At 44.5% G+C, this 22,614-nt stretch overlaps 6 protein-coding genes across 9 annotated transcripts; 3 read left to right on the top strand and 3 right to left on the bottom strand.

The window, feature by feature from the left end:
- Positions 1 to 1,034: 1,034 nt before the first annotated feature.
- On the bottom strand, positions 1,035 to 3,270 carry LOC9657370 (tryptophan--tRNA ligase, cytoplasmic). 3 transcript variants are annotated; one of them, XR_002992860.1, is made up of 14 exons: positions 3,039 to 3,270; positions 2,865 to 2,984; positions 2,631 to 2,816; positions 2,521 to 2,572; positions 2,398 to 2,463; positions 2,260 to 2,346; positions 2,116 to 2,208; positions 1,985 to 2,065; positions 1,869 to 1,940; positions 1,742 to 1,810; positions 1,579 to 1,689; positions 1,431 to 1,519; positions 1,285 to 1,348; positions 1,035 to 1,236 (listed from the first exon to the last, which is right to left on the bottom strand). XR_002992860.1 is itself a non-coding variant. In XM_002974148.2 (13 exons), the coding sequence occupies exons 1-12, from the start codon at positions 3,218 to 3,220 to the stop codon at positions 1,466 to 1,468; spliced, it is 1,173 nt and encodes a 390-aa protein (XP_002974194.1). In that variant the 5' UTR covers positions 3,221 to 3,270; the 3' UTR covers positions 1,035 to 1,348; positions 1,431 to 1,465. The 3 variants fall into 3 exon arrangements, 1 of the variants encoding a protein (XP_002974194.1); XR_002992861.1 differs by having other exon boundaries at positions 1,035 to 1,217; XM_002974148.2 differs by having other exon boundaries at positions 1,035 to 1,348.
- A 6,317-nt stretch (positions 3,271 to 9,587) lies between these two features.
- On the bottom strand, positions 9,588 to 11,246 carry LOC112347738 (pentatricopeptide repeat-containing protein At2g35030, mitochondrial-like). The gene is made up of 2 exons (XM_024679081.1): positions 10,745 to 11,246; positions 9,588 to 10,573 (listed from the first exon to the last, which is right to left on the bottom strand). The coding sequence occupies exons 1-2, from the start codon at positions 11,244 to 11,246 to the stop codon at positions 9,588 to 9,590; spliced, it is 1,488 nt and encodes a 495-aa protein (XP_024534849.1).
- A 1-nt stretch (position 11,247) lies between these two features.
- On the bottom strand, positions 11,248 to 12,485 carry LOC9658021 (probable pectinesterase 53). Its single transcript, XM_024679080.1, has 4 exons — positions 12,336 to 12,485; positions 11,791 to 11,997; positions 11,509 to 11,744; positions 11,248 to 11,451 (listed from the first exon to the last, which is right to left on the bottom strand). Exons 1-4 carry the CDS (start codon positions 12,483 to 12,485, stop codon positions 11,301 to 11,303), a joined length of 744 nt encoding a protein of 247 aa, XP_024534848.1. The 3' UTR covers positions 11,248 to 11,300.
- A 429-nt stretch (positions 12,486 to 12,914) lies between these two features.
- Positions 12,915 to 15,103, top strand: LOC9658020 (luc7-like protein 3). The gene is made up of 7 exons (XM_002974312.2): positions 12,915 to 13,063; positions 13,140 to 13,327; positions 13,389 to 13,563; positions 13,969 to 14,142; positions 14,230 to 14,367; positions 14,434 to 14,471; positions 14,541 to 15,103. Exons 1-7 carry the CDS (start codon positions 12,965 to 12,967, stop codon positions 14,725 to 14,727), a joined length of 999 nt encoding a protein of 332 aa, XP_002974358.2. The 5' UTR covers positions 12,915 to 12,964; the 3' UTR covers positions 14,728 to 15,103.
- Positions 15,104 to 17,453: 2,350 nt separating this feature from the next.
- On the top strand, positions 17,454 to 20,015 carry LOC9658019. 2 transcript variants are annotated; one of them, XM_024679310.1, is made up of 5 exons: positions 17,454 to 17,687; positions 17,773 to 18,426; positions 18,479 to 19,036; positions 19,417 to 19,478; positions 19,558 to 20,015. In XM_024679310.1, exons 3-5 carry the CDS (start codon positions 18,883 to 18,885, stop codon positions 19,825 to 19,827), a joined length of 486 nt encoding a protein of 161 aa, XP_024535078.1. In that variant the 5' UTR covers positions 17,454 to 17,687; positions 17,773 to 18,426; positions 18,479 to 18,882; the 3' UTR covers positions 19,828 to 20,015. The 2 variants fall into 2 exon arrangements, with proteins under 2 accessions (XP_024535078.1, XP_002974357.1); XM_002974311.2 differs by having other exon boundaries at positions 17,773 to 19,036.
- Positions 20,016 to 20,213: 198 nt separating this feature from the next.
- On the top strand, positions 20,214 to 21,813 carry LOC9658018 (linamarin synthase 1). The gene is made up of 4 exons (XM_002974310.2): positions 20,214 to 20,398; positions 20,447 to 20,742; positions 20,804 to 21,351; positions 21,408 to 21,813. Exons 1-4 carry the CDS (start codon positions 20,214 to 20,216, stop codon positions 21,762 to 21,764), a joined length of 1,386 nt encoding a protein of 461 aa, XP_002974356.2. The 3' UTR covers positions 21,765 to 21,813.
- The last annotated feature ends 801 nt before the right edge of the window (positions 21,814 to 22,614 follow it).

The raw sequence follows: 22,614 nt of genomic DNA, 5'->3' as shown, positions 1-22,614 counted from the left end.
CGCTCGCCACCTTTTTGTTACGTTGGTTTCTAGAATTTCTTGGGTCTTCGGTCGCTGGCTCGAGACGGATTGGGTTTCATGGATTCACACGCGAAACAAAACTAGCTTTGTGTCTTTTGGTTTTGAAAGTTAAGAAAATGGTTTTGTGTTGAAACCAGGCACCCGTGGGACAAGAAAAGCTGGATGGTGATTTGTTTAATCACTTGCATAGACGGATCTGTCGTGGCCATGCTCGACACAAAGATGGTGCTATGTGCCCCGAGTTTTAATTCGCAGTCAAAGCATCCCAAATCCATGGATTTGCTCGATGCACCGCTACTGCTGGTGCTGGCGGTTGGATTGTCCCAATTGATCCAACAGTTTATATGGTATAAGGAAACCAGCTTTGAAGCCTTCAAAGACGAAGACGAGCGCTCTCTCTCGCTGGGATCAACACTTTGTCCCTGTTTGTTTCTTGTCCAGCATTGTCCGAGCGAACTAGATTGAGAAAGGAAGAACCTCTTCTCTCTAATCCTATTCTCAAGAATAGTTAAATGTTTGTTTTCTTCCCAGTGTCCCCATCCAAACTATAGATCCTGACTTGACGCAAGTGCTCCCTGTTTCTTCACATATCATTTTCCATCATCAAAATGACACTGCTCCAAGAATCCCTTACCTCTTTGGTGAGAAGAAAAGTAATAAAAACCATTTTAACTTCCATGCTCTTCCGAGACATGCATAGAGATTGGATGTGAAAGTGGGACTCAAAGCAGCGTTGATCCAATTCAATGCCAGTCCAATCCACCAAAATCTAATTCAATGCCATCGCATCGCTGTGAGCTCAAAGTTTATTTGCATTCCTCCCCTTGTCTTATCGCCACGCTGAATGATTGAGCGTGAAAAGGAAGGCGAGCTTTCTAGAGTGTGCGAATATCCCCAGTGACTTGAATCGAATATCCCGGTCACACGACAGCTTTTGTTGACCAACGAACTTTTCCAGTCAGAGGGAAAAGCCACATCATGCAACCACGTCTCCTGTACGAGCGCGATACGGAGAAAATCCGGAGGAAATCCTGACTTTTCTTAAGAAAGTAGTGTATCCTGCGAGAATGGCTAGAAGATTTTGGTCTCTCTCGTATGATCCTAGCTCTCAGTGTGGAAGAATTCCAGCTATGGATCCTTTGCCCGAGGTAGAGCTCAGCCATCATCAATGCGTTCCAATGCGACACTATCTCAATCTGGCAACTCATGTTTTTGCTGCGATGCGTGACCATCTTGAGCGTTTTCTAAATCAAGACCGCTTACCCCGTTCACTCCATCCCAAGTTACGGTCCAGCGTAACAATGGTTTTAAGGTTCCTGGTTTATACCTGCTTGAGAAGGAATGCATGAGATCGAAAGAAGCACTTTTCATTCTCTGAAAGAAAAAAGGAATTGGAAGAGCAGCTCTACCTCCCAAAACTTTGAAGAGCTTGTTGCTCTGTGGGCTACTTTTCAAACATAAAAGGCATTTCTCTTGGAGCCATAAAAGCATCCACCATCTGCATTATAACAATCCTCATCACTTAGTAACCATGGTGTTCTATTTCACGTTCCAAACCTCTTCTGTGACGGCTAAACGAGCCTGCTGATGCTGCTCAACCATCTTCCACAGAACATCGCTCAGTATGTTTTTTATCTCTCCAGTGAGCATTCTTCCCGACCCATACTCCTGTAAAAACTGAACATGTTAGTAAAATTGAAAAAACAAAGAGATTACTTGCGTCTCTTATTCTCTCGAGCTCCTCGTCGTCGTCCAGGAAGAACGTCAAGTATTTGAATGGTATATCGACCTGTAACATAAATTTAAAAAAGAATATAAGACCGATCGAGAACGCGGGAACACCACACTTTAAGATTGGCACCGTTCTTTCGTTGTAGCTCCTTCGTATCTCCGCCTCCAGATAATGCATAATTCGCGATCTATGAAGCATGTCAGACCCGTAAGACTCTAACGCTGCTCGTACCTTTTTCTTGATCTCTTTTTGGGTATCCTTCACGTAAATTGCAGAGTTCGTATCACTAGCAGACATTTTGCCACTCTCTCCCTGAAATGTGGAACGCCTTAGTGCTATAAGTTTTAAAAAGAAGCACTCACCTGTAATGCGGGGAAAAACCTCGACTCAATCAAGGCAGGCTTTTGGTAGCCTAGTCTTGGAGCAACATCGCGAGTCATTCGAAAGTATGGGTCCTGTATCGGTAAGAAAAACCTTAGTTACTAGTGGAATAGTAAAGAGCTTACCTGATCAATCGCGCAAGGTATGAGGCATTTGATCTTGCTTTTGGTCCCAAATAGATGAGGAAAGGAGGTTGGAAAAGACGGAGCTGCCTGTACAGATGTACGATTTAGGCGGAGAGGAGACGCGAGCAGACTAAGTACCTGAACAGCTGGGAAGAAAATCTTGCCAATATGAGACTCGCCATCAAAACCAAAAATGCCCTTCACCTGAATCATCAAGTTCCTACTGAGTAAAATTTAAATAGCGACAAACTGGACTCGGACCTGATTGAAGGTCACACTCTTGGCGATGCTAATCATGTTTTCATAGAATCCACTGGAAAAACACCATGCTGATTCAATCCGAGAAACTAGAACGAAGCAACATGACTTACCGACCGACATATTGGAAATCACTGAAAATGAATGTCCGGCTTATGTCAAAGCCGCAGGCTATGATGTCTTTGGCATTTTCCCGTGCAAGTCTCTTGGTCTCCTCCACGCTCAGATTCTTCCACATACACTTCTCATCGTCTGTGAGCTGTATGACAAGCGGAACCTTGAAAGCATCCTGCAAATATCTACAGAAGAAAGCGATGGAAAAAAAAATAAAAAATGCCGACACCTACTTTGTGAACATGAATGGTATCAAATGGCCGAGATGAAGAGCTTCTGACGATGGCCCTCGTCCAGTATAGAGGTAAAACTTCTCTCCCTTCTCGTAAGAATCGAGGACTTTCTCAAAGTCTCTGGGAGCAGAAGAAAAATGCTCTCTGTCCAACTCTTCAATCTAGACGACGTACCTGTGAGCAAAGAAGACGCCGCGACGAAGAAACGTGTGTGCTCTTTTGCCAGTGAGCTTGACGACCCTGTCAATGAGGCGCTGCTCCAGCTTCTCGCATCCAAATTGCGAGATGAGCTTGTCATAATCGATAGCTCCGCTGCCCGACACCTCCCACGGCGTCACCACTTGCTCCTGCGCCATCTCCTTCTCCAAGGCCCTGCAAGCGAGCTGCCTAGCCCTAATCCTCCACATCTAGGGTTTATCACATTTTAAATCTGAGGAGTTCAAAAGATCAATTTCTGGCTTTGGGGGGAGATCAACAAACTTTTAAGCCTGCCAACATTGCTTGTGAACATATTAGCTTGCCAAACGTTTCTCAGGGCCAGTGAGCGGCATGGAAAGGAAGAGATCAGAGAGCCAAGGATCTTCAATTCCACTCCCGGCGACGCTCATATGAGACTCCAAGCGTCAATAGCACTGCCACAACACGTAAGCACGCTATGGAAAAAGAGGTCATGGCACAACCACCAATCTAGAGACAATATACTCATGAATAAAGGACTCAGTAGAGTTTGATCAACTCAGGAACTCACAGGATAAAAGCGTAGCCCAACTTTCCAGGCTACTATACAGCATTCTCCTTCGACATACTCGCTCTGGTAGGTATATTTCCCAAAAGGACAAACCAAAAACCTATAGGACTGATAGTTTCTCCTGCAGCCGATCATCACCCGAGATAAGTCTTCACTGAGTTTTACAAAACTGTGCATTCATATGGATGGATCAACCTAAATTATAACTCTATAACTCTATGGAAACCAAATGACAATCTTACTGGTTTGCAACGCTGTGTCGCCCTTGAGGACGGCCAAGGTAGCAGTGGAGAAGGCCAGGGTGGCACTAAAGAAGACATCTGGAGCTTGGTTGATTGCCCCTCTATGACAGTGCTGCTGGCACTAGCAAGTGTTGTTTGTGAGAACTTCCAACCTCGAGCCTCCAACATGTCGTGGTACAGAGGCAAGAGATGACTGCCAATGTCCTAAATGCTAAGCTTCCTCCGTGCATCTTGCTTGTTGGGATATTTTTGCCACTTTGTGCTGACTCCATTGTCACAAAAAACCCTAGCTCAGGTCCACACAAACCCTCTCAATAAAGTACCACATGGAAATCCCAAAAATTCCACCACAGCTCTATGTCAATCCAACCCACCATCTGTGCAACCAAGTGAAACAAGAGTGGTACAATGTTGATACAGCCTTGTGGTAGCAAATCCTTGCCAATAGTTCCAAAATCCCCCAAAAGTCCCCTCATATCCATCTATGGGATTGTGCCAAAAGAAACCTCCCAAACTATCCAATAAAGGATGTGAGTTCACCATCTTTGGGTCCTGACACTAATGTATAGCCCTATCTCCTATCAAAACCCTAGCCACCATCACGATTAGAATTCAAATCCTAGATATGATTTTGGAAAAGCCAATTAACGAAAAGAATGTAGCATCTTCAAAATTCAATGAAGGACTTTAGGATAAGGCTCACTTCCCTAAGGCATAAAATATTGGCTCTAGTTTCACAAAGGAGTCACCTGGGAGGCAAATGAATATAAGTAATGCTAAGCCTTTTGTGTTTGAGCTTGAGTGTTTCACATTTACTTATTTAGTCCTTATGTGATACTGAAGAATGTAGATGCTTTCAAAACAATGATACCAAGAAAAATACTCACTTAATATTAGTTATTAGGAATGTGTCTATATCTTTATATAATTGATGAAAAAATTATCAATCTAGGGCTTTTATATCAGAAACTTAATAATGTAGATGTATTTTTCTAATTATTATTGTTATTATTTCTATTATAGGCTTATATAAGTATAAAACTTAGTAGAGATATTATTTTAAGATTTTATTATTGCAAATAAAGAAAAATGTATTAAAAAAAGTAATATATAGATAGATAGATAGAATTATATAAATGGAATATCTAGAAACCTTGGAGAAAAAAATGGAAAAACCAATTGGTATGGGATGTGCTTATGAATAATCATATAACGTATGAGCTTTAGAAAACTATTTGGATAATAACCTAGAATAATGTATCAGTGAACTATAAACTGTGATTATTTGAGCTATAAAAAATTATGTGAAAAAACCATAGGAAAGAATGTGTTATTGCTTCAGAGTTAAAAAAAATCCATATATAAATCTATACATAATGCTGAAATTATATATAAAAATGATAGAAAAATTTGCCATATGGATAACTATACACTAATTTGAATTTAACACACATATAAAATCCAAAAACCACATCATTTAGTTTGTTATGTTCCTTGGCAAGAGCATAATCTCTAAATGCTCTTATTTGATAAGGCCCTTGCAATGCAGCTTGTGACATTCTTGCTAGAAATAAAACAACTTCAAGCATATGAACTGGCTTAAGAAGTTCTTTGTGAGGGAGAGTGAAAGTGAGCTAAGTTCCTCTAGGCAGACCTTAAGAACATTTAATATATTTAAAACTATTAAAGCAAAGTTGAAGCATATTGGTTAAATCACTAAAACAAGGTGAAAACCTGAAATGAAGTCAACTGTTGTGGAAAAACCTCTATCCTGTGTCTTCAAACCCACTTTTCGAGGGTGTGATCCCTATGTATGGACTAATCTAGACTGTTATAACAGTGATTATAGTTGTTAACAATTAAAATGTATTTTTGGTTTGTGGATATATTTAGAATATGCTTGTCATTCATTTAGATTAATCTTATATTTATAATTTATAAACATGTTTATAATTTATAAACTTTTTTAAACCCTTTCTAGTATATTCATTTTAATTCTATCATCTAATGGTTGATATGCAATAAGATTAATCTTGTGTTTATAAATTGCAAACATGCTTAGAATTATAAACTTTATTTGATCAATTAGATTAATAAGTAAGAATAACACAATTATTAAACAAAAGAAGCATTGCTATATGCAACATGTAGCAATGTATTATTACTTTCCCTATTATTTTGATATAAGAAGTATGATATTCCTTACTTGATCACTCTAATTTAATGCTCTTGGTTGGTATTCTGTTTTGATGCAATATGAATTTATGTGAGTGGTATATAATTATGTGTTTTAATTTTTTCTATTTTACTTAAATTTATTAATTCATAAAATATATATTTAACAAATTAAAAATAATCTAGTAAATAAAGAAGATAAAAAATTATTAATTGGATGGTTTTTAACTATATTGGTTTAAATATGATTTTTGGTTTTCTTAAGTAAACCTATAAGGACCCACATGGATTGCAGTTTTTGATCTTTTAACTGTTTTAGATCAATGATCTATAAAGTCAACCATTATTAAAAAATTATTAAAATTACCTATAATAGTAAGAAAATCTAGAACTTTAAATATAAACATTTTCATTAAATTAATAGTGAATCAATTTTATAAATTTTGAGATTCTATAAGTACTTTTTTTTGATACTATGATGTAGATTAAAGACTGTAATTTCATGATCTACAACTGTTAAAAGATCAACTGCAATATTAAGGGGATTGGGGTAGTAGTGGATATACCTAGAATATGCTTGAATTTCTAGAATATTCTACCATTGTTATTTATTTAGATTAATCTTGTATTTCTAAATTATAAATATGTTTATAATTTGTAAAATTTCCTAAAAATTTCCTGATATATTCTATTTTAATTTATTAGCTAACCTTTTTATTAATTATAAACTTCTATTTGATCCTTTGGACTAATAAATAGGAAAAATATGGCAATGTTATATTATAGAAACAAAATAATACAGGTAGATACAAATCCTAGTACATGACTAAATAAATAAAAATATAAAACAAGTACTGTGACTGCCCTCACAGTGCATTATAAAAATCTTTACTCAACATACAAAAAGTATATGCTACATATGTATATATGTATGTGTATATATATAATTGGAGGGCTCTCCTACACATGAGTGTACTCCCATGATTTTATTCATGGCATATTCTTATCAATGATATATATTTTGGTTTCAATAATCTAAATTCAAGAGAGTTTATTCTTTTTTCCCAATGTATAATTTTTTAGTATTAAATATTATTATTTATATATAATTTAATTTAGAAATTTATTATTATATAAAATGTTTATATTTTATTCAAAAACATTAAATTTATTGTGTAATAATTACAAAAACACTCTACACAATTAAATGCTAAAACAATACTAGAGAAAATTTACCCTGAATAAACAAAAATATTCTCTAACAGTTAGTTCTTTAATGTGGGATTCTATTAGTTCTTTTCTTTGAAAAAAACTACTGATCATTTTTAAGAGTTGACAATTTGCTAGGTTGTGGTATGTTAGTGCTCACATTATAAATGGGGTATATCTAAAAGGAACTAATCCATTAGTCCCTTTATATGTTTGCTTTAAGTATAATAAAATTTTCTTTATGGGCCAAAATCTAATTGAATTTTGTTCAAAGATGATTTAGTTTAAGAGTAAATTCTTTCTCATCATTTTTAGCTTGGTACTAATAATATAATAAAGTTGAAAAATTCTTACCTCCACATTTACTTTCACATAGTTGTCATTAGTATGCACTTCAAGCTTTATAAATTTGCTGAATACTCTCTTGACACCTCAAACACTCTTTAAAAAGGCTCAGGAGAATGCATTTGGAGAAAAGACTTCCCCCAATTTTTAATATTTAGTAAATTCCTTAGGAAATCTATATTTGGTATGGGTTTTATGACTTTAACTATTTCTAGAACTTGGAAGATAACTTTTTCAATAAATAAACAATATGACTACCTTGCAGGTAAGCCTTTTACATAATTTGGTTACAACTATAAAAATAGCTATAGAAACTCAAGAAAAAATCAAGTATGGACAAATTTACAAAAGATATTGTGACCACAAAAGAGCATAAATATATTATTGATACAAAAACAACCACAAACCAATCAAATTGTGCTAATGTGAAGCTCAATCATTTAATTAAGGAATGCTAGTTTATACGAATCTACCAATTTATAATAAAAATAAATTCTAAAGAGATTGTATACTGCATTATCCAATCTAAACCAAACATTAGATTTAAGAACACAAGAGTGTGAGCAGTCAACTATTGTCTTCCCTCAGTAGCAGTCTTCATGCTGGAATTTTCAATCAGAACCTCGAAAAACATCAGTTCACAATAGACCATGATCACGCAACGCAGTGTGAAGGCATTGGTTATACCTGGCTCGGATCGGCTGGGGCGTCTAAAGGGAGGATTCGAAGGTGGCGGAACATCCTCTTCTTCCTTGTCCTGGAAAGTTAGCTCCGCCCTGTCGAAAAAATCCTCGTCCATGGTCAAGTGCTGGGGATCGCGAAACTCGGGTGGCAGCGGCCTCGGCATCGCCGACGAAGTTCTCGGGATGGGCGTGATGCTCACCCCGATGAAATGCGTCACTTGCAACACTCTCAACACTTCCGGCTTGGATGATCCTCCGCTGGCGCTCGGGCCGATCTTGACGGCGAGAACATCCACCCGGGATCGATCGGCGAGTCTCACCTTGCTCTCGAAATCACACCCCGCGGGGCCGTGGACGTGGATCGTGTGCCGGAACAAAAACCCATACTTGTGCCTCAAATCCGGGAGGAGCTCCGCTCGAGCTTGCAACGAGCACGCTCCACACACCCGAGGCTTCGTGCTCTTGAAAACACCGGTTGTGTCGTTCACGATCCTCGTCTCAAACTTATACAAGCTCCTCACTTGCATGCAAAAGTCCACCTTGCTGCTCAAATCGCCAAACCTGGTGATCCTTCCCTCCAGATCGCGGCCTTGCAAGATCTCATCGTCCTCGCCATCCCTCTCTTTCTCCACCGACACCACCGAGCAAAGCTTGTTGGCATCGCCGCCATCGCCGTTTGGGTCCGGCTCGCTGTAGCAAACCACCGTGAACTTGTGCTGCTTGGAGAAGATCAAGGGCGGCAGCGCTACGTCCTTGCTGCTGCTGATGGAAATGTTCGTGGAGCCGCGGCAAATCTCGTCGGGTGGCGCGAGCGGCCACGACTGGCCTCGGACCTCCTGGGCGCCCGCGAGCTTGCGAGGAACATCGGGTACCTGGGTGAAATGCAAGAAATCCGCGTAGGGGGCGATCACCGGGTCGCTGGGTCCCGGTGGATCGAGCCGGAGAGGCGCTGGGAGGAGCCCGGGGGCGATTTGCACCGAGAACTCGTCCTCTTCGTCCTCGCCCTCGGACTCGTGCTCCTCCGCGGGCTCGCTTCGTGACACCACCGGCCTCGGCAGCAATGCCTTCTTCTTGGGCATTGCTGGAATCCTGTGCGATTTATCGATCTCTCACCCGCGCCAAGGAGATCGATCCAGTGCGACTGATCTACCGATCCACCAGCGCGCATAGGCCGAACGAACGATCGAGAATGGTCCAGGGAAACAGAGAGATCGTCGAAAGGGCGTCATTCGAATTTCCAAAGCCCTAATAAACCGCGAAGAAGCCAATGACGTGGAGAGCTCACGCAGAAAATCCGACCGGCGTGGCAGGCAATCTCACCCTACACCTCAGCACACATTCCGGACAACGCCACGTAAGGCGCGGAGTCGCGTGGCAAGATCTCCGCCATTGCTTTTGCCGCCTGGGCCCCTCGATCGACGTCGCTGCTCGTTCTACACGATCCAACGAGGGCTCCCAAGGAGCTCGCATTGGGGAGATAGGGCATGCTTTTGACGAGCTCCTCGGCGTCCTTGACCCGGCCCGCCCGCCCTAGCGCGTCCGCCATAGCCGAGCAGTGATCCATCGAGGGCTCTAGGGAGTAATCCGCGATCATCGACACAAAGTAGTGCCAGGCCTCGTCCACAGAGCCAATGTGGCTACATGCCGCCAGGATCGTCTTGAAGAAGAGCTCGTCCGGCTTGATCCCATCCTGATTCATCGCGCAATAGAGATTCCTCGCCGCGGCGGCGCGCCCATTTTGGGCATATGCCGCGACCATCGCGCTCCAGGAAGCCACCCCTCGGTCGGGCATCTCATCAAAGATTCTCTGGGCGTCATAAAGATGCCCGTTGTGGGTATATGCCATGAGCATCACTGTCCACGACACGGCATTGCGGTCGGGCATCTCAGCGAAAACCTCCACTGCCTTGGAGAGATGCCCTCCATGGGAATATGCCGCCAGCATGGTGGTCCAGGATATCACGCTCCAAACCGGCATCTTAGCGAGGACATTCCCGGCATCTTCCAATCGTTCCTTCTGGGCAAACACGGCCTCCATAAGACACCAAGATACCTCGTTTTTCTCGGGCATGGTATCGAACGTAGCTTTTGCGCCGTCGATATCCCCGCTGATGGCAAGGGCAGTCATCATGGCCGTCCATGAGACGACGTTGCGGTCGGGCATCATCTCAAACACGGCCCTGGCGTGGTCAAGATGCCCACACTGGGAATATGCGCCAATCATGGCAGTCCACGAGACAACGTTTTGCTGTGGCATCCTGTGGTAGAGATCTCTCGCAGAATCCAGCCGTCCATTCTCCGCCAATCCTGACAGCAGCGCGTTCCACGTCACAGAGTTTTTCTCTCGCATGGTATCAAACAAAAACTTCGCCTCGTCGCAATGCCCGTTCTGGGCATTTGCAGAAATCATCGCGTTCCACGAGATCACGTCTCGGTCGTTAACAGCATCAAATAAAACACGCGCTTCGTCTATCTGACCCTTTTCAGAAAAACCCGTCAGCATTGCCGTACGCGAGACAACGTTATGTTGGGGCATAGAATCAAACACGGCCTTAGCTTTGGATAGATGCCCGGTTTGGGCATATACCGTGACCATGGCCGTCCACGTCACTACCGTACGCTCGGGCATAGAATCAAACATGAACTTGGCATCGGCCAAATGGCCGCTTTGTGAGATAGATTGGAACGCTGATGTCCAGCAAACGACGTTCCACTCCGGCATCTTTTCAAACATGGCCTTTGCAGCTGAATGATACCCATTCTGGGTATATGCCGATAACAAGATTCCCCACGAGAACACGTTCCTGGGCTGGAGATTATCAAAAACACCGCGAGCGTTTTCGAGGTTGCCGGATCGCCCGAGCTGCTGGATGACAAGATTGGAAGAGTAGGTGTTGGAAGAATCAACAGGGAGCTGCTTGATCGATCTCGATCTTGAACTTTGAATCGATCTGACACTAGCTCCGCTTGCAAAACCCATAGATCCCCAAAAGGTCACATTCTAAGTTGTATCATCAGAAACAAATAGTCTCCTTTATGTGGAGAGAAGCCATGTTTCTCCATGGATGAAATCTGTGTCTAGGAATGGTTGTGCCTCCTCGAAAGTGAGGGTTCTTGCCCATGCCACTCGCTGGCTCGTCTTTGCTCCAGGCCCGCTACACTCGTACTGCGCGAAGAACACAGTCCTATGGAGCGAGAGATGGAATTTTCAATGCGAAGTTGGAAGAAATGCAAAAATCTACCTGTTTCGTTCTGGGTGATTCCAGTTTTGCCACCCTTGAGGAGCTATGAGCGCGTCCATGTAGGTGTACGAGTAGACCACCCTGGATCGATCTCCCCATGCACGTCCCAGGTAAATTCTTCCGGATCCAGTGATGCTGCAATTCACGAATGAAAATCCCGAGTTCATGTTGCGAATGGTCCTCTTTTGTGCAGTGATCGCGCCTGTTTTGTTGGCGATCGAGTAGAGATGGCAATCCTGCAAAGGTTGTGATCTTTTGATGGAGAGTTTGGTTTTTACGTACTTTGTAGAGGGATCTTCCATAGCCAAAGATGAAATCCACGCTTCCTTGCACGAAACATCGCTTGAAGTAATGCCGGCCCTTGTGATCGTAGAGAGTGTCTTGGCCGCCATGGAAGTTGCAATCGTAGAAGGCCGCCATGTCCGCGCTGATTCGCAATGCCACGGCTTGCTTCCCGGTCTCACCATGGATGTGAGCAATTGCTTCATTCTAGTAATGATTTCTTTGAGATTATTTTGCGAGAACTTCTCAAAGATGTTTAGCTAGAGCAAACCTGGAATGTGATGTTCTTGGCGATGAAGAACCTCGAGTTGATGGAAATGGTGGCGCTGTTATATGTCTTGAGTAGATTCGTGCCATTTCTATCCGAAGCTGTGGAGTTCCAAGTGATTATCGTGAGTGAGCTCCCATCTCCTTGGAGTGTTACAAACGGTTTGGATTTTGGAATGGCAATCTTTTCCCTGGCTCAAGGTGAGAACCTTTTCGATCCAACAGAGAGACTAGATTTCTTTTTCATTTTACCTGTAGACTCCCGCTTTGATCCACACGATCACTCTTTGCTGGTTTTGTTCCGGAATGGAGTCGATTGCCTCGGCAATGGAGCTAAAATTCCCCAATCCATCTCTTGCCACCACAATCACGCTCTGGTTTCTCTCCGCTTCCACTAAGCTCTCGATCAAATGATGATGAACACGCATCCCATCTGACCTCGTCGATTTTCTGCCATTGCGATAGATCCATGCCTTGAATTCGCGCTGCTCGTCCTCACTGGAAACAATCGCAAGAATCATCCACAGCGCGATCAAGAGCAGCAACAGAGTTTTCATCCTCCAATTCCAGCGCTCTAATTCTGGTTCCGGACGACGCGATCATGCACGAAGAATTTGTCCCAGCGACCAAGAAATTCATGGAAAGAGCGAAAGGAAAGTGTTCTTGCCTCATATTAAAGTGATGATCACGAGCTCCGCTGTGTGTGTGATCGGTTGACTCGAGCTTTATGAGAGTTACCATAACGGTAAAAGAAACAATTGTTTTTACCCTTTTTTCCAGCCAGAAGAGAGGAGTTCGATTCCCGCCAAGGACATATATAGTTAGTTAGTTTCGAACCCGGGCGTTATTTGCCGCCCTAGAACGCTGCTTGTTTAGGGCAAGAAGGAAGGCTTGGTTTCTTGGCGCGATGGATCCCAAGGCGCTGCTGGACGAGCTCATGGGCAAGGACCGGGATTTGCCGCTGGGCCAGAAGCGGCAGAGCCGCTTGCGCTTCGATGATGCCCAGGTGTGATTTTTGCTTAGGGTTTGGATTTCGGGGCGAATGGATGAGAAATTTTGGCGCATTCTTCTTTTTCTTGCAGGTCTGCCACTATCATCTGGTTTCTTTCTGCCCGCACGATCTTTTTCCCAATACCAAGAGTGATTTGGGGCCGTGCGGGAAGGTTCACGACGATGCGCTGCGCGAGCCATTTCGGAAATCGAACAAAGTGGCTCAGTACGAGATGGAGTTCTTGAGGTATCTCGAGCGCCTGATCTCCGATCTCGAAAGGTTTGTCTTTTCTTTTCATTGTTTTGAAGGAAGTGTTGAAAATTGTTGCCTGGCGCTACAGGAAGATACGAAGATGTTATGAGAGGTTGGAGAAGGAAGTTCCCGTTATGGAACAGAACAAAGGTGGAACAGAGAAAATCAGTGCAATTTCGTTGGAAGTCCAGGCTCTTCTCAAAAGGGCCGAGAAAGAGGGAGAAGAGGGTATGGTCGATCAGGCGCAAGCTACCATGGAAAAGGTAAAAGAAAGTTCTTTCCTTCGTGGAATGCAGCTCCCTGCTGTTTGAGGTCTGATAGGCTCTTTCTCCTGATTGTGCTAATTAAGGTCCCGTAATCTGCATGCCAGGGTAGTTCCTCTTCATTTGTAGAGGAAGTCTAAAACTTCTAAGCCCGTAGAAGGTATTGATGTGGGTTTTCTATTGACCCGAGATTGCTGATCTTGATCTTTCTGACACCAGGCATGATTTTTTAGCTACAGCAGCTAACTGATTGCTTGAGGTACCTATGTTGTGACCATTAAGCTTGTAGTTTGTTTCAGGCGATCTTGTCCCTCATTGAACCCTCTGGTCTGTTTATTGTCGTTTGTAGCTAGCCGTATGACTTCGCCTCTGGTATTGTATCTGAATTTTTCTTGCTCCTCGCAGGTTGAAATATTGAATAGGGAGAAGGAGTTGATTATGCGTGCAATTATGCCAGAGTACGGAACTATTTTAGAGAAAGAAAAAAGAATGCAAGTATGTGAAATATGTGGTGCAATGCAGGCCTCAACAGACACTGAAAAGAGACTTGCAAGCCATTTGGAGGGCAGGCAGCATGTGGTAACTGATTTTTCTTTGTTTTCCTCCCCGCAATTTTTGTGATTGCTAGAACGTTCGGCTAATATCGTCACTCGTTCTTGTTCGCAGGGGTATCTGAAAATAAGAAACACTCTGGAGGAGTTAAGGAGAAAACGTGACGAAGAGCTCGAGGCCAAAAAGAAAGAAAGGATGCAAGAGAGCTCTGTCGAAGAGAAGCTGGACTTGAAAGACTCTCCCACTCAAAAGGTAAAAGTTCCATTGGTGAATATCTTTCTCCCCTCTGACTCCGTGTATGCTGCATTTCACCTGCAGAATGGTGCATACCAGGGTGGCAAAGGCAACGAGTGGAGGTAACTATTTACTGTTTTCCACCTTGTTGTCGAAAATGCGCTGACAGAGATGGTCTGTCGTGTTTTCAGGTCTGATAAGTACAAGAGACAGAACAGTGACCGAAGGCACCACGGGGGATTTAACAGGAACAGGGGTCACCACGGCGACCGGGAGAGGAACAGGGACGGTGACAGGCACCGCAGTAGAGAGTGGAGGAGTGAATCGAGGAAGAGGAGCAAGAGCAGGAGTAGAGAGCGCAGCAGGGAACGCAGTTAGCTGGTGATTGATCATCAGCACCAACAAGAAGAAGTCGAAGAACCAAGAACCCGATGGAAGCGTTTGTGTGCGAAGTGTATGAGCTCCCAGAGGAAAGAAAGGTTTTGCTGCAAAGCAAGCACAGCCTCGAGGATGCCAGAGAGAAGATTTCCCTTTTGCAAGTTTTAGTTTGGCTGCTACTTACTGTGGATGGTTTCGGGGCTATAGCTAGATTATACTTTGGGGGAAGCCGGGTGACAAAATAAAAGAGCTATCTTCCTTGGAGCCAGGCTTTGGATCCAGCTATGTCCCACCCAGATAAAGAGGTTTTGTCACCACTTTCTTCAAAGGTTTCTCTTCCATCACTTATAACACACGAGGAAAAAGGTGCTGCTTCGTTTTCTTGTTTGCTGTCTTGTCCCAGCATGGGCGTTTGCTTTTTGTTTGTCTCGCATTTGCATCATGGAGTGGAGACAAAACAACTGGGTGATTGATCGATTGCTAGTGTTCGCCTCTTCGACTATCTGGAACCAACATTCTTAGATTTTTCACTTGAAGATCGCTGCCCAATTGTTTAGAGGAGGAAAAGGAAATAAAAAACTTTGGCCTGCTCTGCATGGCCAACAACGTTGTTCCCCAAGCAAAGCCCACCTGAAAAGAAAGCGCGCTCCTCTTACAGCACATAGGATAATGTCTGGCTGGTGGCAACACCAAAAAAATGGGATCGGTCAAAAAGATAATGGGATCGGTCAAATCGGACCCGAAATAATATCGCAAAGTTGACAAGAGAACCAAAGATAAGATCACTCCGGTCCATGCTTTTTCAGCTTCCTCTCACGAAGTGATAGAAAGGATTGGAGCGATCAAACTTCGAATCAAATCCACGGAAAAGAGACAAGATTCGCCCTTGAACCGCTAGCTACGATTGTCACTCAAAAGTGGCACAGCCCGTCCCAGGCATCGCATTCGCATTGCAATGCAAGCAAGTAACATCGAAAAGTGACCCCAAAATCTTCATAAATGAACCCAGTTGACTTTGGCAGCCACGTCCGTACGAAAGGGAGGGCTGCGTTACGTGGGGTGACGACGGGGGTGGCGCGGAGAGATGGATTCTGTTTCGGAATCGCCGACGGATTCGGAATGCGTGCATGGCTGTGATCTCGTCCTGGCACATGGCCTGTCTCAGGCCTCGGAATCTGGGGCATTTGTTTTCATGCAGCTGTGGAACACAAGGCCGAAGATCTCTGTGCACACACGCCTTGGGATCACACCGTCTTTTCCCTCTTTTCAAACTCTGAGCCCATGCAACCATGGTTCTTGTTGGAATATTTGCTTGAGCTTGCCGCTTTTAAAAACGAGATCATGATCCATCGGACCATGCTCCAAACGGGAAAACTTGCATGGATCAATCGATGTTTTCACGGAGCTCGTTCACCCCAACAACGATATGCATACATTACCAAAGCTAAAAGCAGATCTTGACGTTCATAGGTTGTCAGTATAGCACATAGCATCCTTTGCGTGGAGGTGGTGGCATTATATAATCCCGCACATGAAATATCGTCAGGCAAGGCAACAGCGTTAGAACTGTACTTGGAGAGATCCTCTTTGCAGTAATTACAAGTGTCACGGAGAAGTGGAGTTTCTTGCTTCTGCTAGATTCCTGGCCGCAAAATGTGTGCGTTTACAAACCTGATTGAGAGCTTTGGGGATGGAGAGGAGGTGACGATCATGATAACTTAAGCAGTTCTTTGTGTTCCATCCAATCCTCGGCTGCTGCAACAAAAGCTCATCATAGTGAGCTATATTGGCATCCAAGAAAGAACAAAAAACATACTCCACTCTATTCAAACAAAAGAGAGCCCAGCAGCAGCAGCACTGCAACTAAGTACTGTCGCTCCTATAGAATTGAAGGCAACGATAGCTCTCTTGAAGCTATACCACTTTTGATAGCTCAGTTGCTTGCACCAACATCTGAAAGAGAAAGCTCTCCGGGACACTTTGCCCTAAGAAACAAAGAGCAGATGGACGGCCGGATGAATGCGGCCGGCCCGACAAGGAACAAATGACCACCGAAATGGACAGGAGACTGGAGTAAAGCTGGTAAGATTTCAGGAGGAGGCGGGTATATTTCTACTGTAGAAACTGTAGCTGTCGACGCCGAACTCGATCATACACACTATTTGGAAGCCTCTACATAGGTCCTGACAAGTGCAATTAATTTCTCTTCAGAAAAAAAAGAGAGACTTGAAAAAGAAACTCAAGACTGTGGCAGTCAAGGTAAGTGGAAAGTAAAGGCTCCTTCCCTTCTGTTGGGCATTTGGGCATTTTGGTCTGCGTTGAAAGCTCCCTTAGACCTCTGCGTTAAAGAAAAAAAAGTGGAAGAATTGCCACTGCCGTACACACAAGCGGGGTTAAAAACAAATGCCCAGTCGTGGCACTTTCAGGCGCACGCACACACACGACAGGAGAACTGGCGGAGCAGAGAGACAAGACAGTGAAGAGGCATTTTGCGGGACCCTTGGACATGTGCCGTGCCATTGGCCCTTACACATCCATTGTCCGTCAACTTTAGCTACGAGGTTAAAATAGTTAAAGTTGGCACCTTGTTTGAGATGTTCTCTGAATCTTACCTGGAGATAAGACGTGGATTTTTGTAATAAACAAAATCCCCCGATTCTCAAGCTTGGGACTAGTATATAGTTGTAGCACCTCTTGCTGCTTTGAACACAATAGTCTTGCTCTCTTTGCTCTCTTTGCAGTGTGCCAGTTTGTTTTCTTCGCTGTTGGGTGGTGGTATTTTTTTTGGAGAAGGGGGAGCGAAGAGAAAGAACGAAAAGAAAGTTTTTTCTTTCTTTTAAACAAATGGTAGCTCTGCTGGTTTGATGCTGGCTCTGCCGCTGCTGCTGCTGCTGCTCCTGCTGCTCCTGCTGCTCCAGCCTCTGTTACTTGTTGTAAGGAAGAAGAAAGAAAGCAAGAAGGTAAAGAAAGAGTGTTGAAAAAAGAAAGAGGAGAGTTAGAGGAACTCAGTTTCTTCTAACGAGATTTGTTTTTTCTTTCTGCCAGTGGAACCACGGCTTCAAGGTTGCCTTGATTCATCGATGATCACTCGCTCCAGTTTTTAGAGGGAGGAGAGTTCTTGTTCCTCCCCCCTCACAAGTCAAGTCACTCTATATTCCACTGCTCATCTGATCGGAGCTCATATTTTTTACCTTTTTATTATTACTCGATTCTTCTTCTTATTCTCCCAGCAGCAACCACACACACAAATACTCTTGCTTTGAATGTCCATCTACATTTATTCGGGACGTCCTGTGCGAGGCAGTATAGTTTCCTCTCGTGCTTGCGCGCTCGCATTCCATCCTTTCCAGGGCTTGGTTTTGTTTATCATCTCCAAGACACACTGGTGCCAAGACTAAAGACCATGCTACGTTGATTACGAGGAGTACACAAGCGAGCGCCGAGAAGGGGGCAGCACCAGTCCGGCTGCAGTGGTTTCTTCCCATTCTTTTCTTTTTTTCTTTCCTTGGCCAGCAGCATTGGCAGGAGCTCTCTCGTCATTCATTGTTCTTCCTCGTTTTGGTCTGTCCCTAGAGTAACTCTTTTCTTCTTCTTCTTCCATTCAATCTCTCTCTCGCTCTCGCTCTCGTCTTGGATCGATGTATAAATCTTCCGGGCCTCTGATCACACAGCCAGTAGTACATTGGTGGAGTAAAGACGGTGGGTGTCTCGGCTGGATGGATGAAATCATATAGATTTCTTTTTCTCGCAGTCAAGCAGCACGCCTTTGTCCAAAAGAAGAAGCCTTGGACTTGGAGTGGCCAGTCAAAGCCCGAGTCAAAGCTGCTTCGGGTATCGCGGGATCGATCTCTCTCTCTCTCTCTCTCTCTCTCTGGGCTTGGTGGCGGTAAGAAAGAGCTATACGACCACAGGTGATTCGTTTCCTCGCAAAGCGTCAGCTCAAAAGCACGGATGAAACAGAAAGTCTCGAGCAGTTTTTAACAGATTGGAGAAAAAAGAAAGGAAAAAAACATTGTATAAACCATCTCTCCACAAACAGCACATCCCCAAGATCCAAGCCTAGCCTCCGGGAGGGAATGTAGCTGGAGTTCTTCTTCACCCAAGGGAGTTCTTCAGTTTGAAGGGACGGTAGTGGGATTGATATAATAAGCAGCTATGAAACGATCGTTTTGGAGCTTAGAGCATTGCTGCAGTAGAAGAAGAGGAGGAGCTCGCAGTTTAGTTTACTTGGTACTTGCCATCCTCCTCGCTTCAAGATGCTTGCACTCATCCAGCGCTGGCAGAACTCAAGCGGAGCGACTGAGTACCGGTACGTTATAATACTTTCCTTGGTTTTCTTGCTCTTCGCTTGTGTCGTGTGGCTCTCCAAATCTATGCTGCGAGTGAAAGGAATCCCCACGAAGAAGAGTGAGAGAGTGAGAGGAATTGACTCACGGAAAGAAGCTCGCTTTAAACTTAAAACTTTGATTGGATGAATGAATGCGTGCTCGATCTCGCATGATTTGCTTGCTGCATAGACCTGGATATAGATCGATAGATAGATAGATAGATTTATTACCCCATGGATGGTTTTGCGTGAGCTCCACAAACGTCCTCCTTGCGCTGTCCCTGTCCTCGAACACGACAGCTTCCAAAAATTCTTAAACCCGGCCAGGCCTTTACTAATTATCAAATCTTTCAAATCTGCAGGTGTCCATGAAAGCAAAGACGCAGCTTTATCACTGTCCACAAAACGGCAGCAGCTCGATCAGGTACTGCAAAAAATTTCTCTCCTTTTCTCCCATCTGTAGTCTTAGAAATGATACTTATGCAAATGATCATTTCTATCAGATGGGCGATGATCAACAAAGTGTGGATCAACAAAGCTGGGTAGCCGATTACTCGCCCTTGCAATTGGAGGAGCTTCGATCCAGCAGCAGCCTGGTGAGGAGGAGCTTGAGCGGGCCTGGATCGTCGCCACCCCAATGCACGTCAAAGTGTGGGAGATGCTATCCTTGCAGGCCTGTTCATGTTCCAATCCAGCCGGGTCTCGTCAAGACCGCCGAGTACTACCCCGAGGCTTGGCGGTGCAAGTGTGGCAACAAGTTGTTCATGCCATGATCAGTAACATCATCGCCAGGTGATCATACACTTCTAAGTTATCCTCGCTCTCCTTTCTCCCCTCTCACACGTTTTTGGTCTTGAGATCACTCTGAGCATCGAGAGTTTTAGCACTTGGTTGTCGTGAAACCGTGCTTTTTTTTTTTCTTTTTCTTCGAGCTAGCTAGTTCCAGCAATATATAAGAAAGCGAAGAGATTGTATTAGAAAAGAGTTACATCAGTGAGGAACAAGCACCACCGCCACAAAATCCAGCAAGAGATTTGAATAACTTGACCAACTTGTTGATACATTAGACTTACCTAAAATAAGAACATGACTTGGACAACGAATCCTTCAAAGTCAACCATAGTCGACGAAAGATAAGACCATGGAATGTGTACCCTAGATGAGCAGAATGGCGCCGCCTCATGTTTTAGCGTTTCCATTTCCTGCCCAAGGTCACATTAATCCGATGATACTACTGTGCCGCAAGCTCGCTTCAATGGGATTCATCATAACCTTCATCAACACTCGCAGCCGCCACGAGCAGGAGTTCAAGAAATCCACTGCCGTGGGGGATGATTCTTTCAGGTATGAGCCCAAGTTTCCTTAGCGAGGAGACTTATAGCTCGCCTACAGGTTTGTGAGCATTCCAGACGATTGTCTCCCAAAGCATCGGCTGGGGAACAACCTCCAGATGTTTCTCAATTCCATGGAGGGGATGAAACAGGATCTGGAGCAATTGGTGATGGGCATGGCTAGCGATCCCCGTCGCCCTCCAGTGACATGCGTACTCTTTGATGCGTTTATTGGGTGGAGCCAGGAATTCTGTCACAACCTTGGAATCGCTCGGGCACTACTGTGGACGTCGTCCGCTGCCTGTCTTCTCCTTTGCTTCCACTTGCCTTTGCTCAAGCACATCTTACCAGCAAAAGGTCCTCCTCTAAGCTACTTTTTGCCTTTTTCTCTTTTTTCATTTTTACGTTCTTATTGTAGGGAGGAAAGATATAATAGATTTCATGCCTGGGCTTCCTTCTTTTTGCGCAAGTCACCTCCCGAGCACACTCCAGCACGAGGACGAGTGTGATCCAGGCTTTGAACTCCGAATCCAACGCTTTGAAAGGATGAAAGATGACGTTTGGGTGTTTGTGAATTCCTTCCAGGAGATGGAAGCAGCACCCTTGGATGCTGCCCGAGACGTGAATCCAAATTGTATTGCGGTTGGGCCCTTGCACTTTGACGACACGGGGGAGGAAACACAATTGAGCATGTCTCCATGGATCGAAGACACGAGCTGTTTGGAGTGGCTGGACAAACAAGCACCAAGCTCGGTGGTCTACGTTTCCTTTGGAAGCGTCGCAACCATCTCTTACAGTGACGCTCAGCAGGTTTACGAGGGACTTGCCAACAGCGGCCACGCATTCTTGTGGGTGATCAGGCTCGATCTTCTCCAAGGCAGTGACGAGCAGGCAAGGAACGATTTCTCGGCCAGGATACAGCAGAACGAGAAGGGGCTGATAATCTCTTGGGCTCCTCAAGTCAAGGTATGATCTAGATATTCGCTCCATGGGTTGATAGTTTTTCGCACAATCAATCGTAGGTGCTGGAGCATGAATCCGTGGGTGCTCTCCTCTCGCATTGCGGGTGGAACTCGACGCTCGAGTCCTTGTTATGCTTGCCTTGTTTTGCCGAGCAAGTTTTCAACACAGCCTGGGTTGTTGACACTCTCAAAGTTGGAGTTCGCATCAAGGAGGTCATGGAGGCTGGTATCCATGCAAGCCATGTCGAGGATATGGTGAGGTTTGTCATGGGACGAGACCATTGCAGCGGCGACGAGCTGAGACGTAGAGCCAAAGAGTTGCGCCATGCAGCCAAACGAAACGTCCAGCCAAATGGTTCTTCGCATGCAAACCTCGTCAACTTTGCTAAAGCGTTGAAACTCCACTGTGACCTATAATGCATGGGATGACCTCACCACCTACCAACGTGGTTGGTTTTGTTTCTTACTTGGGCACATGGTCTTAGACTTCACTTTGGAGGATTCCATCCAAGTTAGAACAAAGGACTTTGGACGTCCTTGATATGAATGCATTGCAACGACGCTCACAGGATTTATAAGCTTGGGACATTCTTCTCGCAAGTTAGAATGCTGGGCGGAGTGGAATCGATAGCTACACTCAAAACTCTGCCAAGCAAGTGGCTAGATCTGGGATGTGCATCTGGCTACAACACAATCCGTGCAGTGGGGCTTGTTGCCGAGGCAATTCGAGCATGCTCAGCAATGGAGCCGGAGATCCAAGCCTTCTTCTCGGACTTGAGCTCCAATGACTTCAACACGCTGTTCCAGCAGCTAGAACAGTCATCGCCATCGCTGCGATGCTTCACTGCCGCTGTCTCTGGATCCTTTTACGAGCGTTCAAGCTCATTCCTTCGATCTAAATCTTCCTTCAATGGGCATTTGTCTTCTCTCTAGACTCCAGAGAGTGATCTGTGTGGTCCATTCAACGAACCCAAGCACATGGAGGATCTTTGCGGGTTCTTAACCTGCCGAGCACAAGAGATTGTTCCTGGAGGAATCCTCTGCTTGTTCTCACGGATGCACCAGCCCGAGTTCACGTCCTTCGAGAACTGGCATGTTTCACGGTTGGAGCTGGCATGGAACGATATGCTCCAAGAGGTACGCATGCATATAGTTTCTGGAACCATGACAAACTTGTTCCACGGCAGGAACTGATTGATCACGAAACTCATGCTACGTTCTGCATGGCTTGGTTTTCCAGGACTGTGGTAAAAGGAAATGTGGAGAC

Source organism: Selaginella moellendorffii, unplaced genomic scaffold, assembly GCF_000143415.4.
Source record: "Selaginella moellendorffii unplaced genomic scaffold, v1.0 SELMOscaffold_24, whole genome shotgun sequence".
NCBI classification, from domain to species: domain Eukaryota; kingdom Viridiplantae; phylum Streptophyta; class Lycopodiopsida; order Selaginellales; family Selaginellaceae; genus Selaginella; species Selaginella moellendorffii.
The sequence above is the reverse complement of the archived record's forward strand: the minus strand, read 5'-3'. Positions and strand labels throughout refer to the sequence as shown.